The following is a 19,762-nucleotide window of genomic DNA, read 5'->3' as shown; positions in this document are numbered from 1 at the left end:
AAGTACTATTATTCCTTATCCACCTACTGAATGATTATTATTATTATTTTATTTTTTTGTTCGCTAGCCTCACTTTTCTGGGGGGAAAATCCGTTACACAGTGAATCAATTGTGTATGGCTTAACCACACAAAAGATAAGTGAATGCAGATGCTTCTGAAGCTGAGGAAGATGAGATGGCGTGTGGGAAGAGTTTGACTTTCGGGAAATGGCAGTTAAAGACAAGTACACTGAAGTACACCCATGAATATAGTGAGCTTGGAAATGATTGATGTATGTTTATTTTAAAGTGGTAAAAATTCATTCAAATGTGGATGATGGTAGTATGATAAACTACAGAAAATAAACACCTTCATCAAGTTTGACATTTTTATGTTTACCTTTTCAAAATACTAATACTAATGGACCAAAATACCAACAAATTTCAGAAGTGATAGGTCGATGCAAAAAAAATATTTTGGCTTGCTAGTCCCGGATGTTGCGTGTAGCATTCAGTCAATCGGGTTGAAGCAGTCTGTTTTTCACCCCAGGGGTGTAATCATTACGAAACCGTTTACCGTTTAAGAACCAAACATGAAGCAAACAGAGCAAAACATATTTCTATTGGACAAATTCAGGTAGGTCCCTCCCCGTTTCGTTCTATTTGCTTCCGTTTAAGAAACGTTTTGCAGCAGAATGGGCGTAAAGTATGCATATTTTCCCCACCTTCTCGCTATTAAAATCGAGTTGAGGAAATTGACACCTTTGCAGTAGTACTGAGCGATTAGTCCTTTTTAAGTTGTTTCGGTTCGATTAAAAAAAACTTCACGGTTTACTATTTCGGTTTCGAGTATTTTCGTTCGGGCCAGTAACCGAAAGGTTGCTATATCGAATCCCCGAGCAGACAAGGTAGAAATCTGTCGTTCTGCTCCTGAATAAGGCACTGTTTTTTTTAGCCGTCATTGTAAATAAGAATTTGTTCTTAATAACTGACTTACCTAGTTAAATGAAATAATGACATACATTTTTTTAATGGTAATTCAAAAGCCAAAAATAGTGAACATTGAATTGCCAAAACATTGAAAATATTCTATTGTAACTGTCAGGTCCACGTTGAGTAAACATCAATAGACAAATAGTAAATAATACAATTATTTTGAATTCCTTAGTCATCATCTCATCTCTGCTCAGGCAGTAGGAGCCAAACAGCCAGACAACGTTATCTCTATAGCCTACTCCCCATACTGTTCTGTATTTAGTCATGCTGCTGCAGGACTGTCTGACAAAGATAAGGCATGCTTTCACTGTCACCTGTTTTGAGCCCCACCAGTTCAGCAAAAATGAATTAATGTAAATCACCTGTTTTGCATGTTATTTTTGCATTAATTCATGTCACATATCAGTTTGCAAACAATGTAAAAAATATATAAATGTTATTAATAAAGCCGCATACAAACATGGTCTCTTTCTTGAGTAAGGCAGGTCCAAAATGCAGGTGTTTCAGCCAAGCTCAATGCCTTCTGTGGTCATGGGGCAGCCAGCGAAATACTAATCCAATCAAAATTGTCACATGCGCCGAATGCAACCGGTGTAGACCTTACCTTGAATTGCTTACTTACAAGCCCTAAGAAAATATTTACAAACTAAACGAAAGTTTTTAAAAAAGTAAAAAATCATAATAAAGAAGAAAAAATAATACTAAAATAACAATAATGAGGCTATATACAGGGGGTACCGGTACAGAGTCAATGTGTGGGGGTACAGGTTAGTCGAGGTAATTTGTACATGTAGGTTTGGGTAAAGTGACAATGCATAGATAATATACAGCAAGTAGCAGCAGTGTAAAAACAAAAGGGGGGGGGGGGGTCAATGCAAATAGTCCGGGTGGCCATTTTATTTATTGTTCAGCAGTCTTATGGCTTTGGGGTAGAAGCTGTTAAGGAGCATTTTGGAGCTAGACATGGCGCTCTGGTACCACTTGCCATGCAGTAGCAGAGAGAACAGTCTATGACTTGGGTGACTGGAGTCTTTGACAATTTTTTGGGCCTTCCTCTGAGTGTACAGAGCATAGGCGTTGGTAATCTTTATTTGCGCTTTGATTGGCTCATGGTTCTGTCACTCTTGGGGGCACTACGTCACCGAAGAATCTACAGGGAGAGCTAGGCAGTTAAAGCCCCCTTGGGTGCTGCCATAGATTTACATTAGAAGTGCCCAACCAAGAAGTCTCAAGGTCATTGGCCACAGATAAATTTGCACCAAATCTACCATAGTTTTGATTGGACTGATCATGTTACTTTCAAAATCTTAGCTAGGCAAGCAGTCATCATCATGAATCACGTTGACAATCTACTGGCAAATCCTTTTCAATCCTTGACATATGAAGATAAATTATAGATAAAAGGTATCGGGGCTCATTGGCCATTGGACATGCACATTACACAGTCGGTAATCGCAAATTCAACAATGAGTGGGTTGGAAGGAATCAGTGGCTAAATGCAAGCATTGCAAAGCAATCACTATTTTGCTTCGACTGCCTGCTATTCAATGGAGAGGGTGTGTGGTCCAAGTCTGGATTTAAGGATGTAAAACATCTGTCTGAAAGGGTCTCTTTTCCAAGCTTAAAAGGATAAACATTCACTCGCAACACCATGGGCCAGAAAAGGCTGAATACATTGGCCATGCTGTCAATCCAGCATGACTTCTACCGCGTTCAAAACAACTGGAAACTCGGACCTGGGAAATCTCAGACTTGGCCATACTGACAACTGGGAACTCTGAAAAATACTAGCTTCGACTGGGAAAATACGTTTGGGAATCCAACTCAGAATTCCAAACCGGGAACTCAGGCCTCTTTCTAGAGATCTGACGTTTTGATTCAACCTTGTTTTTTTAGAGTTCCCAGTTGTCTTGAAAGCACGATGACAAAATTTGCCCACAAGAAGGACCGCCGCACCACCTTCCTGTTCAAGTGAGCACAGCACAACAACGGTGAGTCCAAAAATGTTTTGTAAGCTGCTGCATAAATGAGCGCATGTGCTTTTCTTCACCAGGACAGGATACTATATAATGTTGATGGGTCTGTAAACATGTTTGCCAGTGACAGTCTCTACCCATTCAAATATTTGTTTTGTTTTTTAAGTTCAGTAATAGACCCATGTAATTCTAGTTGACATTCAAGGGTTGTTTTTTTGTTCTGTTGTCTCCGTTATAGTTCAATTAATGTGTTATGTAGTGTAGTGGCTTTGCTGGCATGCATAAAACAATTCCTCTCTCATGCGGTCTATGTGGTCTGTGTGTATCGAGGCATAAAAATGTATCCATCTCTGCCTGAGCCGGAAAAAACTGTCGCAATTGATTATGGTAATTGTAGGTAATTACCACTTTATGCGCAAACTAGGTTGAATATTTGCTTAATAAAACTACAACTCCCTTCAGCCCAGCGTCCTACATAAACTCAGCAAAAACAGAAATGTCCTCTCACTGTCAACTGCGTTTATTTTCAGCAAACTTAACATATGTAAATATTTGTATGAACATATCAAGATTCAACAACTGAGACATAAATTGAACAAGTTCCTCAGACATATGACTAACAGAAATGGAATAAGGTGTCCCTTAACAAAGGGGGGTGGGTCAAAATCAAAAGTAACAGTCAGCATCTGGTGTGGCCACCAGCTGCATTAAGTACTGCGGTGCATCTCCTCATGGACTGCACCAGATTAGCCAATTCTTGCTGTGAGATATTACCCCACTCTTCCACCAAGGCACCTGCAAGTTCCCAGACATTTCTGGGGGGAATGGCCCTAGTCCTCACCCTCCAATCCAACAGATCCCAGATGTGCTCAATGGTATTGAGATCCGGGCTCTTCGCTGGCCATGGCAGAACACTGACATTCCTGTCTTGCAGGAAATCACGCACAGACCGAGCAGTATGGCTGGTGGCATTGTCATGCTGGAGGGTCATGTCAGGATGAGCCTGCAGGAAGGGTACCACATGAGGGAGGAGGATGTCTTCCTGTAACGCACAGCATTGAGATTGCCTGCAATGACAACAAGCTCAGTTTGATGATGCTGTGACACACCGCCCCAGACCATGACGGACCCTCCACCTCCAAATCGATCCCGCTCCAAATTACGGTAATCTGTCTGGCCCTGCGGCTTTGTGAATGTTGACGTGTTTTAAGGTCTTACTCACATCAGCTGCGGAGAGTGTGATCACACAGTCTTCCGGGAACAGCTGGTGCTCTCATGTATGTTTCAGTGTTATTGGCCTCGAAGCGAGCATAGAAGTAGTTTAGCTCATCTGGTAGGCTCGTGTCACTGGAATTTCATAATTACTATTAATTATACATTCATTAAATCACTCAATCTATTTTATAAGAATTTGTAAGAGTCCTATTTGCATAAAATAGACAGAGACCAGTCTTATCAAAATTAGATAGTAGTATTTATTCTCGGAGCACGCTGCCATGTAACCACGAACAACAGTTTATATACAAAATATGACGTCATTGGTTCTAGAATGAATCTCCTCCTCTCAACCAAGACAAAGCAGGTTCAAAAGTTCATTCCGACCTACTAGCGCACACACATGTCACACAATATAACTGAATTAGGTTTCTTCCTAGGTTTTGGCCTTTCTAGGGAGTTTTTCCTAGCCACCGTGCTTTTACACCTGCATTGTTTGCTGTTTGGGGGTTTAGGCTGGGTTTCTGTACAGCACTTTGAGATATCAGCTGATGTACGAAGGGCTATATAAATAAATTTGATTTTGATTTGATTTGATTTGAATTAACTCTTGATCCCTCACCATTATCCATCACCACTTAGTTGACAGTTCCAGTTAACGGAAAACCTGGTAAAGCACTCACTGCCTTATCTAAACATCCCAGAGCTAAGTTGCGTTTGTTCAACCATAGGTTAAGGTAAGATTTGAATAGTGAAAGCTGATCCGAGAGCAGTGCTGCTTTTCTTACAATCATATCAGTAGCGACACGTTTCAACAACGCACTTGGCGAACATTCTCTGTGGTGTTTTGGGAAACGCATGTTACATCGCAGTTTATAGGAACGATGCATCATTAAAACACTTATATGCCTAAATTCCATCGCTGTAGTGAAACTGGACCTGGATAATAGGATGGGCTTACTTCATAGATGTTCCCAGTTTCATATGATAGACTATAATTTGAATTCTAAATGAATGGGGGCAAGTGTTTCGCCCAGATAATTCAGTTGTCTTGTTTTTATTTTTTTAATGGAAATACATTTTGAAATTATTTGGTGTTCAGGCTTTATCTGTAAATAAACCAACCACCTTAGTTATGTTGGTCATTTTTAAGGAAAGGGGACTCGTTTTTAAAAATGTTATATATACTTCAAGGCTTTTGCAGAAGAGTACTAATAGTATGTTATTTTCTGATTCTTTGGTGGTGTGATGGTATCTTATTTATAAAAAAAAAATGCAGATGCAGTTTGTAAAGCATAAGATCTCCCAAACAGCTGGCCTTCAGCAAGTATTAATACCCCTTGACTTATTCCACATTTTGTGTTGGCCTGAATTTGTAAAATGTATTACATTTATTTTTGTCACCCATCTACACACAATATTCCATAATGAGCCATTTTTGCTAATTAAAAAAAAAAAGAAATACATAACTACAGTGTACTCCACAAGTATTGGGACAGTGACACTTTTTTGTTGTTTTGGGTCACTTTGGATTTGAAATGATACAATGACTGAGGTTAAAGTGCAGATTGTCAGCTTTAATTTGAGGGTATTTTCATCCATTTCTGTTGAACTGTTTAGAAATTACAGCACCTTTTGTACATAGTCCCCCCTATTTTAGGGGACCAAAAGTATTGGGACAAATTCACTTGTGCATTAAAGTTGTCAAAAGTTTAGTATTTGGTCCCATATTCCAAGCATGCAATGATTACATCAAGTTTGTGACTACAAAGTTGGATGCATTTGCTGTTTTTGTTTGTTTCAGATTATTTTGTTCCCAGTAGAAATTAGTCAATACATGTTCACCTTTGGCCGCTGTGAGTCTTCATGGGTAAGTCTCTAAGACCTTTCCACACCTGGATTGTACAATATTAACACATTATTTTATTATTTTATTCAAGCCCTGTCAAGTTGGTTGTTCATTGCTAGGCATCCATTTTCAAGTCAATTCAGGTCAAAACAGTAAGTAGGCCACTCAGGAACATTCACTGTAATTGGTAAGCAACTCCAGTGTATATGTGGCCTTGTGTTTTAGGTTATTGTTCTGGTGAAAGGTGAATTTGTCTCTGTCTGTTGGAAAGCATTGGAAAACCTCCCTGGTCTTTGTGGTTGAATCTGTGTTTGAAATTCACTGCACAACTGAGGGACCTTACAATTATCTGTATGTATGGGGTGCACTATTATTGCACACAGTCCATGCATCTTATTGTGACATAAGTTCATTTTACTCCTGAACTTATTTAGGCTTGCCATAACCAAAGGGTTGAATACTCTGACTGAAAATATTTCAGCTTTTCATTTTTAATTAATTTATAAATAAATGGATTTTAAATTCAGGCTGTAACACTACAAAATGTGGAAAAAGTCAAGGGTTGCGACTACTTTCTGAAGACACTGTATTTCATTATTTTAATTTGTTTTTGAAATGACCAAATAAATATTTTAGAGAAATTGATAGTCGACCAAAAATAATTTTTCACAAACTGTAGGTATGATAGGTAAGGTGCTGGAGATACTGAATATGATTTTAAAACGTGGTCTAATGACTTGAATAATATTGAGGGAGAGTGATCTTCGGTGTGCTTTTCTGTCGTACTGTAAAATACTATGCCCTTTGAATTCACTCTTATGGTGGATGTAAAAGTAATTTTACAGTTCTGTCTACAGTGGATATATTTCACATACAGTTTTTGTGTAGTGTTCCATAAGTTAAATTGTGGGTATCTAGTGGGTTTCTTCACGTGCGCGCTAGAAGTGGGAAACCGCAAAATGGTAAGTCATAGGTCTGACATGATTGTGATCATGTGCTTTGAAGTCGGACCAATTATTCAACCAATAAGATTTTAGCTAACTTAATAAGATAGCTAGATTGTTTAACAATGACAATATGGTCAAGCTAACTAACTACCTTATACATATAAGTTTGTAATTGTAAAAAAATGGATTTGGAAAAGTGAAAGTTCAGTGCTGAAACGTCACAAGTCGGCACCTCGGGTAACAAAATGTTGTCAAAATTACGAGTTGGAGGGTCATTCAAATGAAACTTCCCAGTCTGAACTATGAACTTCAGATAACATAGGCCTACAGTCACAGCAAGACATGCTGAAGAAAATGCTGCTGTAAGTGGGAGAACTTGCACAATTGGTGGCTGACTAAATACTTTTTTGCACCACTATATATTTTTAAACCTGCATATTTAGTTAATATTGCCTGCTAACACAAATTTCTTATAAATAGGGAAATAGTGTCACTTCTCTTGCGTTCCGTTCAAGCAGTCAGGGTATATGCAGCAGTTTGGGCCGCCTGGCTCGTTGCGAACTTTGAAGTCCATTTATTCCTAACAAAGACCGAAATTAATTTGCCAGAATTGTACAGAACTATGACATAACATTGAAGGTTGGACAATGTAACAGCAATATTTAGACTTAGGGATGCCACCCATTAGATAAAATACGGAACGGTTCCGTATTTCACTGAAATAATAAATGTTTTGTTTTTGAAATGATAGTTTCCGGATTCGACCATATTAATAACCAAAGGCTCGTATTTCTGTGTGTTATTTATGTTTAAATTAAGTCTATGATTTGATATTTGTTAGAGCAGTCTGACTGAGAGATGGTAGGCAGCAGCAGGCTCATAAGCATTCATTCAAACAGCACTTTCATGGGTTTGCCAGCAGCTCTTCGCTGTGCTTCAAGCATTGAGCTGTTTATGACTTCAAGCCTATCAACTCCCGAGATTAGGCTGGTGTAACCGATGTGAAATGGCTAGCTAGTTATCGGGGTGCGCGCTAATAGCGTTTCAAACGTCACTGAGACTTGGAGTAGTGGTTCCTCTTGCTCTGCAAGGGCCGCTGCTTTTGTGTAGCGATGGGTAACGATGCTTCGAGGGTGGCTGTTGTCGACGTGTTTCTGGTTCGAGCCGAGGTAAGGGCGAGGAGAGGGATAGAAGTTATACTGTTACACTGGCAATACTAAAGTGCCTATAATAACATCCAATAGTCAAAGGTATATGAAATACAAATCGTACAGAGGGAAATAGTCCTATAATAACTACAACCTAAAACTTCTTACCTGGGAATATTGAAGACTCATGTTAAAAGGAACCACCAGCTTTCATATGTTCTGAGCAAGGAACTTAAACGTTAGCTTTTTTACATGGCACATATTGCACTTTTACTTTCTTCTCCAACACTTTGTTTTTGCATTATTTTACCAAATTGAACATGTTTAATTATTTGAGGCTAAATAGATTTATTGATATATTATATTAAGTTAAAGTAAGTGTTCATTCAGTATTGTTGTAATTGTCATTATTACAAACAAACAAAAATCATCCGATTTAATCGGTATCGGCTTTTTTTGGTCCTCCAATAAATTGGTATTGGCGTTGAAAAATCATAATCGGTCGACCTCTAATTGACAAAGCACGTGGCTGCAGTCATTACATCGTAATGCCGCAGGAGAGCGTGGTTTCATCAGGGTAGCAGAGATCGATTTATAGCAATTAATCTAAAATAATTCCGATTTTTAAACACACTTTCTGTTTGTCATCGATGGACAAGCTTGAGCTTTGTGAGACGTTCACAGCGATGGGGGCAGACGTTTTGATCAAGAGACCTTCAGAAAATATTCACATTTTCTGTAACTAAACAAACAAATATATATTTTAGTTCTAAGGAAGGTGAAATCTTAGTTTTATTTGATTTTGTTATATTTAAAAAGCATATAAGCCATAAGACTTATTCATACACTTTTGAGTTGGAAATGCACAAAATATTTCATTTTCTTATCAGATTTGTACTGTGTACTTGAGCTTGTGTCCTCCAAAGTGACTACACCTCAGCAATTTACAGTATAACTATTTTTACCCGAAAGGTGAGATTTTAACCTTTTCTTTGAGTATGCAGCGTTGCTAGTTATTGTTTATGGATTGCTCATGATAAATTACTTTTGTAGAATACATAGACATTTTCAATTACATTTAACTGGTTTTAATGATTAATGGCTAGTTCATACTCAGGATCTGTAAATTAACTAACCACCTTAGTTAGGGTGGTACACTTTAAAAAATAAGTGAGACAGGTTTTTTTTATACATTAAGACAAGTGGTGGTCAATGCAGTTTCAGTTGAGGGAGTACTAATTTATTTTCATGAGCATGACTTTATTTCTATTACTGCATATTGGATGACTGTCATTCATATTCCATTCACCCAGTTAAATGTAACAGCAATAGGTTTAGGCTACTACATGATACTCTAATTTTCTTCATACCCATCCTGAGTTTGCTACAACCTAGCCTATGAATGAAAGTTTACAATGTAGATGCACACGGGTCGAGACAAATTTGATGTGACACAGTTACATTCAATACCGCCTTGCACACACTTGCCTGCATCTAGCTGATAGGTGGTGTAATCATTAGTCCATCAGTTGCAAACGAGAGTTTCTATTGGACAAATTCAGCTATGTTTATCCCCGTTTTGTTCCGTTTGCTTCTGTTTAAGAAACGTTTTTCAACAGAATCGGCAGAATGAATACACCTGATCATGCGTAAACACAGTTCAGTTTCATTGAGCGACATTGTATTCTTTCTCGCATCTACGTTATGCTCTAACCTCCTTTCACCTCTTCCCTTTGCTTGTAGACTTCAATGCACAACACATCAGCTGTACCTGACCAGTCGAAAGAACCTTTCCAAGCCAAACTGCTACGCAATGGGGTGGCAGCGTAGCCTAGTGGTTAGAGCGTTGGACTAGTAACCGAAAGGTTGACAGATCAAATCCCAGAGCTGACAAGGTAAACAACTACAATCATGCAGTAAAGTTAGTGTACATTCAGTAAGCAGTTACACCAGCAGGCCACGGTGGCAATAACTTAGTAAAATCAAAAGCTTACGTTGGAAGAGTTCCTGTGTACACCTGTTTACACTGTGTTGTAATAGCCTAGCTAACATAGCATCCCTCTTTCAGCAGGGTGTGTCGGTAGGCTATACTAGCTAGCTGCATTTGCTAGCTACGAAAGTGGAAAAAAAATGCTTCTCCTTCGGAAGAAATTAATTTGTTCAAAACTGTTAAACTATTTTCTACTACTCAACACATTTAATGCAGTTCTAGCTAGCTGTAGCTTATGCTTTCAGTACTATATTTATTCTCTGATCCTTTGATTGGGTGGACATGTCAGTTCATGCTGCAAGAGCTCTGATAGGTTGGAGGACATCCTCTGGAAGTTGTCATAATTACTGTAAGTTTATGGAAGGGGATGAGAACCATGAGCCTACTAGGATTTGTATTGACATCAATGTACTCTGAGGAGGATGGAAGCTAGCTGTCCTCTGGCTACACAATGGTGCTACCCTACAGAGTGCTGTTGAGGCTAATGTAGACATTATTTGCGAAAGTGTTTTAATCAATTACTTTATATTTAGTATTGGTTTTATCCTAGAAGGCTAACTATTTAAATATGTTTTAAAATGTACATTTGTATGAAATTCACTGGGGATATGTCTCTTCTTCCTCTAAGGTGCCTCCACTGTTCAAGACTGGCCTTTTCAAGGCTCTCTTGAGTCCTAATGGTATTATTTTCTGAAGTTTTGGGGGTATGATGAAAATGATAAGATCAACACCTGGTTAAATGAAGGGATATATTTCTTCATTTTCGTTTGAAACAAATACACAGAAGAAAATTAAATACCTTTGGTATTTAAGTATTGATCCCATATTTCAATGGCAGAAATAAAAGATCCTAGACATTTTCCATACGCACAAAAATGTTATTTCTTTGTGCGCAAATTTGTTTACATCTCTGTTGGTGAGCTTTTCTCCTTTGCCAAGATAATCCATCCACCTGACAGGTGTAGAAAATAGAAACCCACTCAGCCTGGGAGACAGGGCTGACTGTCAGGCATCCTTCAAGGCTTAAATACCCCACGAGGGCTTAGTTGAACCACGAAGTCTTAGCTCAAGGTAAGGGACATTTAGCTTGCTAACGTTCTAATTTATAAATGACAATGAGCTCTAAACACATGAAAGTATGATGTTAAAAGGAAGTGTTGCCATCGATTTAAAAAAAATGTGCTGATCCACCATGGGCTGTCGCTTAAGTTATACTGTCAATCTATCATCAATAGATCCAGTCATATTTAAAATTTCTCTTGATCTCGACAAAACCTTTATGTAGAGGTCATGATCATTTAGCGGTCATGATCTCTACATAACTAGGGAATATCTCTGGACTTCTGTACTGTAGCCTATTTCACTTCCTCAAACCCCCAGAATGAATCTAAGATAACTCAATAAATCTGCAATGAATTTTGACTTTTTTTTTTCCCGGATGTTTTAGTTGTGCAATTTAACATCTAGTGAAGGTGTTTGTTGCAGTATTTCTTAATACATGTTGCACATTTTTGTACTTATGTTAACAAAGTCAGAGCTGCTGGGCAGGTCTGTCTCACTGTCTATGCTATTGGATAGAGGGCAATCACCGCAGCGGTACACACAATGTTAGTGGGTAAATGGACATTGTCAAATCAAAACCCAACCTTATTTTACCCGTTGGGATGCACGGATGTTCCAAACTCTGTTTTAGACGAGACTCACTTTATGACCAAAATGATCCTATTTGCTCGTAGTACATTTTGACTCTCTGGATAAAGTAATCCCTCTCACCCCCCCCCCCCCCCCCCTTAAAATATTTAGATGCACTACTGTTCCACTGGATGTCATAAGGTGAATGCACCAATTTGTAAGTCGCTCTGGATAAGAGCGTCTGCTAAATGACTTAAATGTAATGTTAAATGAATAACTGTTTCTGACCCATATGGATGCCACACAGGCCGTTCCAAATGTAAATGTAGATTATTATTTATTTTTTAATGGAATTGCTTATTTGCTCTAATAGAAGTTTCGTAATGCTTATGTAGTTACTGTGTGATATAAGTAGGACACTTGACACCCCGGGAATTTAGAGAAAAAACTATTCAGTTGTGCCTGTTCACTCTGTGTTGGATTTTTAAAAAATCCTTATAATAATTCATAGGAATTAAGTAGTGCTTTTTTACCAACTGAGGTAATCAAAGCACTTTACATAGTAGGGTGAAATTCACCTCATTCAATGTGTAGTACCCACCTGGGTGATGCACAGCAACCATTTTTGTGCCTGAACACGTCAGCTGGAGAGGTGATATATACTAATGATTAGGTAGCCATTATGAAATGGGTTCAGGTGGGGAATTTAGCCATGACACCAGGGTTAATGCCCCTACTCTTACAATAAGTGCCATGAGATTTTTAATGACCATAGAGATCTGGGACACCCATTGAACATCCCATCTGAAAGACAGCACCCTACACAGCGCAATGTCCCCTTCACTGCCCTGGGATCTCTTTAGGGAAGAGTGCCCCCTACTGGCCCTCCATTTCCAGCAGCATCTGGTCTCCTATCCAGGGACTGACCCTGCTTATCTTCAGAGGTAAGCCAGCAGTGGGATGCAGGGTGGCATGCTGCAACACACTTTGAATGGAGATGACCAACCTCTTGACAAAAGTGATCGAATGTGCCCATTGATTATTTGGAGACAGCTTGTGTCAATTAAAGAACATCTATGAAATTTCTACCTGCAGAAAACCTAATTGATCATGATCGAAATAAGTGCCAAAAACCATACCCAAAAGCATGCCTTTACGCAATGATGACGTTAACGTGGTGTGTTTCTTTAACACCTCATGAATAATATTGTAATATTATGGGGCGTGGTTGTATATAAATTATCCGCCATTTTGGACATACCGCATGCTCAAATGCTGTAGCCTGCCAGGTTCCAATTTAATGCAGGGGGATGTTCATAATTTAATCACAGGTCAATATGTTTGTTCTTGAATCATTCGGTTCGTAAAAAAACGTCATTAGCTTTAGCATTGTATGTAACTCAGGTTTTCTTCCAGCTGATTTTGAAAAACATTCTCAACATGAAGGGTATAATTGAAGATCCCACCGAAAGTGCTGGTTTTGGGTGCGCCGTGACAAACCGTTTTGGTCAGCTTTTAGACAACGAGGCCGACCCTTTCGATATTATTCGCCAGGCGCAGGTGGAAAAACAGAAGAAAAAGGATGAGCTGAAAAGAACTGATACAACATCCAAACTTGTCAAGAAGGAGTCTCAAAAGGACAAGAGAACTCCCTTGAATGCTGTGGAAGGCAACCATTCACAGGCAAAAAATGTACAGGGTAAGGCCATGCAATGGGGGAAGGCCTAGTTAGCTAACGTTGACGTGAAGATGGGCAGTATTGACGGCACGTGTCAGGTGCTTTTAAGGTGTAACGTTAGTTATCTAAAACAATTCCGGCGTGTCAAACTTGCATAATTGACACTAATGATAAAAATGAACCATTCCTGTCCGTCGCGTGTCCATCTATGTGTTATGGAACTCCACGTTATTATGCACATGTTCGCCGTCTGGCTGACGTAGTAGCTGACTTAACTACCTTGTTAGATTTCTAGATAGCCAACTTCAGTGCAACATAGGGGTTGTGCTAGGTAGTTAACTTTATATTTTCACAGGAACTTTCGTGGAATTACTAGCACGGTATAGATTGTAAGCTAGTGATAACTATATCACATGCTAGCTAACTAGCAAGCTATCTAGTTAGGTTTAGCTAGTAACCTACAATACATGGAGGCCTTTTTGGAGTGGCCAATTTAGGGGTGTGTGTGGGGTGATTACGTAATTTGTCGTGATTTATGTGCAGGTCAGAAATATCCTCCTCGAGGTGCACCTGGCCAGGTGGAGGAGAAGGGGGAGCGACGAGTTGCCTTCCGGGATCGGAGGCAGAACGACAGTGAGGCTCCGCTAGGATACTCAATTGAAAGGTAGTTATACACTAGAGGTGGGAATTTTCTGTGTTGACCGATTGAACATGACATTGGCTGCTTTTACACAGGCAGCCCAACTGACTTTTGACCAATAAAATCAGCTCTGAAAAAGACAGGATGATTAAAGGGCAAGTGTTATTTTCCAGAAGATCAATGGAAATAGCCCCATTCTGATAATTTTACACTGCCTGTGTAAACAGCCATAGGCTATTCAAGTATTAACATGTGTAATTACCTTCAGTTTTGTTTCTATGCTGACCCTCACTTTGCAGAGCTGAGAGAACTGGATAGTTGTATTCAGGTGGAGTCATCATGCGCCTTACTAGGGGTGTGTGGAACTCTTGTAATCCTATCCAATTCACACTTGATAGGTTACTCGTAATTGTCTTTGTGTTCGGAAAACCCAGAAGTGCAGTAAAGCCTGTACTAAATTGCTGCGCCATCACTCAAAGTGCTTCTGTTCCTTCACTCATTCACACATTGCTCATGATCCCGACATCTGAAATGCACATTAATTACTTTCATAGTCCTAATTATCAACAAAATGAGTTCATAAATTATGCATGGCTGATGATGCACTGCTGCCTGCATTTATTCCAGATGTTCTCGCTCTAGTAGCCTAGGCTACATTGTTTTACTTTCAAGAGGAGCAAAATATCTCTCCCAGCGTGTAGCCTATGCTACAACATTTGTACAATCAAAATTAACTATTTAAATGTGTAATTTTATCTTCTAATCTGTCGGTTGGAAAACATGCCGGAGAAAGAATCATAGTAAGGGAGACTCGCGTGTCTGGTGAATTTAGTTGCCGGACCAAGTAGTAAACACAAACAACTGCCACAACATGGCCTCAGCAAATCCGACTGAAAATATAAACAGATCGATAGCAGGAATAATGCCTAGCTACTGATTTTGTTTGGAGACGGAAGGGAGAGTTGTGAGTGAAAGTGGGACATGGTGCGAGTCCTGGACAACTAAATGTTTGTTCTAATCAATCATGGCAGCAGGCAGCACCCTGCCGGTGTCTTTACTGACAGCTGCTACCTTTTTTAGCAACTTTCTCAGATTACAGATAATGACAACATCGTTGTATCCGGCAAATTCCTCATATCCCTACCATTTCTCCTTTTGTCTGAGTACTCAGCACACCCCGGAACTTCAATTAATATCTCAGGTGTTTCTTTGATTGATAAACTGTACACAACTGGAACGCATTAGACTGGCTATTTGAGCCAGGTGTCTATTTCCTTATTGCACGCAGCTTTTGCTCATTTGCATAGTTGACTGTTTAATTCCAACATTATAATACATTTCTTCCATTTGCTCCACTGTTTATCACGTTTCTTATGCCTCTATAAAAAATTAAACTTCCCTTGACTGAATAATTAGTCTCTGACTGTTAGTCTCTTTGGCCTAATTTCTAGTGTTCGGTACTCCTGAAGTTGACTGTGTGCTTGCCATTTAGCTAGCAGTTCTAAGGTGTTAGCAGCCAATGGCTAGCAGTTTCTTACGGGTGATTACAGAATTATTTAATTTAACAAATTAAACAATCGTGCAATATGCAAAGATCGCTCCACCATTTCCTGGTCGCTAAAATTCTAATAGTTCACTTAAACAAGCAGTGTAGAGAATGACTCATTGTACCATCTAAACCGCTATAAAAATTGTTTTCAGTAACAAAAATATGTTGTTTTTTTTCAGTTTGAAGCATGCCTCAAGTGTAGGGCTGGGCAATATATTGTAAAAACCTGTACAGATTTTTACAATAGTCTAAAGGTATTTTTATACAGTGATAAATTACCATGTTGGTCAACTTCACTAAGTTTTGTCCTAGTTTGGTTGCAAATAACACCATCATAATGGAGAGCCTACTAAAACCATGTACAATTCTTTTTTTTTTTTTTTTACCTTTCTAGGCTCATGCAGAACTCATAAACATATTTAGTACTTCAGAAACAAAATGCTGCCATACCATCAAATTAGCCAAAATATCATCACACCATGTTTTTTTTATCACCCTACCCAAGTGTCAGGTCTGGAGCGTGATGTCACGATCTCTGCTGATCGGCTACTGCATAGCAACCTAGCTATGCCAAAAGCCCTGGTTTTCCCTAAAAAGCCTATGTAAATTACAATCACCAGAATGGCCAAACATTTTTTCATAGGAATACATGGATGATGTCAATGCTATCATCTACTGGTTTTGATGTCTGGTTTGAAGCTGGTGCACAAAGCTGAAAGTAAGATGCAAAAACAACTTAGAATGGAAGCTTAGAAATGGAACAGATCTGTCGCTGCATAGACTTGTTTTCAATGAGAATGAGATTAGTAATTCGTATTTCTGTGAGAATTTGGTCAGGTCGCCCAGTAAGTTATATGGCAGCTTTAACCTGTAAACAAGAGAACCTCTTTCAAACAATCCATTTAGAAATGGATGTTTATTTGCTGAAATGTGTGCTTTTGCCTAACTATTAAAATGGACAGGCGGCTATGTGAGACTTAAGTTTTTATGTTAACTGACCGCTACCCCCCCACACCAAAAAAAAACAGGCCTGTGGATCAGGGTGAGCGTGCCTCAAGGGGCCGAGGTGGTGGCCGTGGAAGAGGAATGCGAGGCAACAGCAACTTCAGATCCACAGATGGCTTTGACCAGAGAGGCAAAAGGGAGTTTGAGCGCCACAGTGGCAGCGATAGAACGTAAGAACAAAACTTATCACATTGCGTTTAAATCAAGTTTGTCTGTTTTACAATGCATGTGAGTGTTGTACTTGGATTATGAGAAAATAGTTGAGATTGATGACATTTAAACTTTTGCCTGTTGCAGTGGTGTCAGGCCAGAGGAGAAGCGAGGGGGCAGTGGTCCACGAAACTGGGGATCCATGAGGGACCACATGAGGTGAGTACACACATTAGGACTGTAAATGTGAGACATTTAACTGCCTCAGTGTTTGAGTAGCTATAGGTGTACTCTGCTGTCCTAGTTTGGACTATTAGTAGGTGTAGCCTCAAACCCAGGTATCTCACATTCTGTTCAAATGCCTTGGAGTCTTCTTCAGGAAGACTATAAAAGGTGTTTAGTACAGTAGTCTAGGTGAAAACCAGTCAAATATTTTCCGTTGATCCAAACAGGTTTCAGAGTTTCTGACTGGCAACAAGCTAGCTAGTGATGGTAGTGCCGCATAGGCTACTAAAACATTGTCCAACACTGTTGGAAAAGACTGGGAGCTCAAACAAGAAAATGCCCCTCCTGATAGGCAATATAATTTCTACTCGGACCCAATCAAATGTGAGTGTTGAAAGCCAGAAGTTGTTCAGACTTCAAATAGTTGTCAATGAGATTTGGATGGAACTAGCCAAGCTGTGGCTTGTCTCTTGAAAAAATATTACAATGAGAGCCAATATATTCCTTTGGTTGAGACCCACCTCAATGAGACCCAATGTGACTTGGCACGTCTTCATCAGCACTTTCATATGAATTGTCTTGAATGATTGTTACTGTAGTTATACTGTTTATGCTATTTTAGTGCTGCCGCTGATGGGGCTCCCACTGAGGGAGGGGATGGAGATGAGGTGGCAGATTCCGCAGAGACTGGAGCAAATCGGTGAGCGAGCCAAGTGACTGACCAGCGCAGCAATGTTAATCAGACAACACAGTGAGACAGCGCAAATAATATACTTGTGTAGCTTACTACTTTATGGAAATCCTCTATGATACTCACTACATATTCTGGTCTATACATACCCTGAACTCAGACATTATCATTTTAAATGCTCACATTTACTCTAGTTATAGAATGAGTTTAGGGTTGTATTAAATTTCCATCCCCATAGTAATCTGTTGATTCTCTGCAGTGCCCCGGAGACTGAAGGCGAGGGGGAAGCAGTGGTGGAGGTTTCCGTGGAGATGTCTCTGGATGAGTGGAAAGCCCTACAGGAACAGAACCGGCCCAAGAAGGAGTTCAACCTGCGGAAGGCTGATACCATTGTGCCCTCTGACTCTGTGGTCATCCACAAGTCCAAGAAACAGGTTGAGGTGAGGAATCTTGCACAAATTCTGCAAAAACGGGATGCCTAATATCACTGCTTGTTTCTTTTGGGCCTCATTGAATTACAGCAAACTGATTTATATGGTACTTGTGTCTCGTTTCTCTTGATCAACAGGAGGAGGTTGAGGAGGATGACGCTGCAGCCCTCCGTCGCCCCGCCAATGACATCACAGCCAAGCTGAAGATTGACTTTGGCAGTCTGGGACGACCCTCACGGGGTACCAGAGGAGGAGGAAGAGGTGGACGAGGTGGCCCAGCCACGCGGCCAGAGACCATTTCTCCCCAGAAGCCTCCTGAGAAGGTATGTCTGGACTGAATGGGTCCTGTTACATATACATCAGGGGTTTGAAACCATTGCCAAAGGCAGCAAGGATGGTGGGCAGGTTCAGTTCGCCCTGTTGCCTTTCTTCCTGTCTCATTCAATTGTGAATAGCACTGCAATATTCCTTTGGGCAGCATATTCCTTACCAATGTGTTGATACACATAAGTTGACTGATTGATTCTCCCTAGGCCCGATTCCAGCAGGGACAGGCCCCAAACCCTGACGACCCAGAAGACTTTCCTGCCCTTGCCTAAAGGAAGCGGACCAGCACTGGACCAGAGCCCAGTCTACAGGTGGCCCTTCACCTGTACTGTGCCTTAGTGGATTTGGCTGAAGAGGAGCAGGAAATAAACTGGTTATGCTCGTATCTATCCCAAAGGACTGTATATATCAGAGTTCCTATCTGCTCTCTGTATAGTTCAGATGAATAGCCTTTCATTGTAATGGGAAATATGAATACTTGACCTGTTTATAAAAAAATAAATACTGTTGACATTGACACATGACTTAGGATACTATTTGTTCAACCACAAGTGTAAACTGACAGTGGTAGACACCTTATGGTTTCTCCAGTGACATCTTATTAAAGCACATGGATTGCTTTATTGAATAGCCATTTGTGCCAATGCCTAGACAAGTGTGCCTTTTAGTCAGCCCCAAGGGGGTGTATCAAGAATGTTCTTTGAGTCATTACTAGCCATCTCAGATCCACCTCATTCCTCACACCAAACACCCCATCTAAATAAGAAACAAATGTTTAAACAGCATGGAATACTTCACAGTAAATTATTTGTTTGTTCATCTTTATTGTATGATATCTTTGACAGGTTTTTATAAAGGATTTCTCTGGAAATGTAACCTTCATGAATTTCCATTCTGTATGAGTAGTGTCCAGAACAGAGCGCCTCTACCCTGCTGTTGCCTAGTAATAATGAACTAGAATGCATGAGAACTCTTCCTGTTGTCAAAGGCCTACTGGCGGTACCACAGCCAGCTTTCCCCTGTGGCACAATCCCATGTTCGCTAAGCTGAGGTCACTTAATGCCATTTTATTTAATTTTAATGTGCAATTTAATTTGTTTTAATGCATGTTAGGGTAACTGTCCCCTAGTGAGGCAATTCGGTTGTAAATTAAGTCTTTGTGGACTTACTGTGCTTTTGAACAATTGGGATCTGGCTGAGAAACAACTCAATGGTTTGCTCATTTTAGCTATTCATTGACTCTGACCTGTCTGATTTCTTGGAAGGAAATCAACAGGTAGTCTACATGAGGTCTGCTTCTTGTTGGCTGTCTTGAGGCCTAACAAAGTCCACTG

General features: G+C 39.8%; 1 protein-coding gene across 1 annotated transcript; it reads left to right on the top strand.

Moving 5' to 3' along the window:
- Positions 1-12,990: 12,990 nt before the first annotated feature.
- On the top strand, positions 12,991-18,945 carry LOC115122257 (intracellular hyaluronan-binding protein 4-like). The gene is made up of 8 exons (XM_029651456.2): positions 12,991-13,431; positions 13,954-14,074; positions 16,628-16,774; positions 16,902-16,973; positions 17,602-17,679; positions 17,930-18,110; positions 18,239-18,424; positions 18,635-18,945. Exons 1-8 carry the CDS (start codon positions 13,173-13,175, stop codon positions 18,698-18,700), a joined length of 1,110 nt encoding a protein of 369 aa, XP_029507316.1. The 5' UTR covers positions 12,991-13,172; the 3' UTR covers positions 18,701-18,945.
- The last annotated feature ends 817 nt before the right edge of the window (positions 18,946-19,762 follow it).

Source organism: Oncorhynchus nerka, linkage group LG4 (assembly GCF_034236695.1).
Source record: "Oncorhynchus nerka isolate Pitt River linkage group LG4, Oner_Uvic_2.0, whole genome shotgun sequence".
Classification (NCBI taxonomy): Eukaryota; Metazoa; Chordata; class Actinopteri; order Salmoniformes; family Salmonidae; genus Oncorhynchus; species Oncorhynchus nerka.
This window is presented reverse-complemented; position numbering and strand designations above follow the sequence as displayed.

What these genes read in the sequence shown, in the direction of transcription:
- LOC115122257 (XM_029651456.2), top strand. Translation starts at nt 13,173, where the DNA reads ATGAAGGGTATAATTGAAGATCCCACCGAAAGTGCTGGTTTTGGGTGC. An exon ending in CACAGTGGCAGCGATAGAAC is followed by an intron (nt 16,775 to 16,901) that starts GTAAGAACAAAA and finishes TGCCTGTTGCAG; the next exon opens with TGGTGTCAGGCCAGAGGAGA. An exon ending in CCCAGAAGCCTCCTGAGAAG is followed by an intron (nt 18,425 to 18,634) that starts GTATGTCTGGAC and finishes GATTCTCCCTAG; the next exon opens with GCCCGATTCCAGCAGGGACA.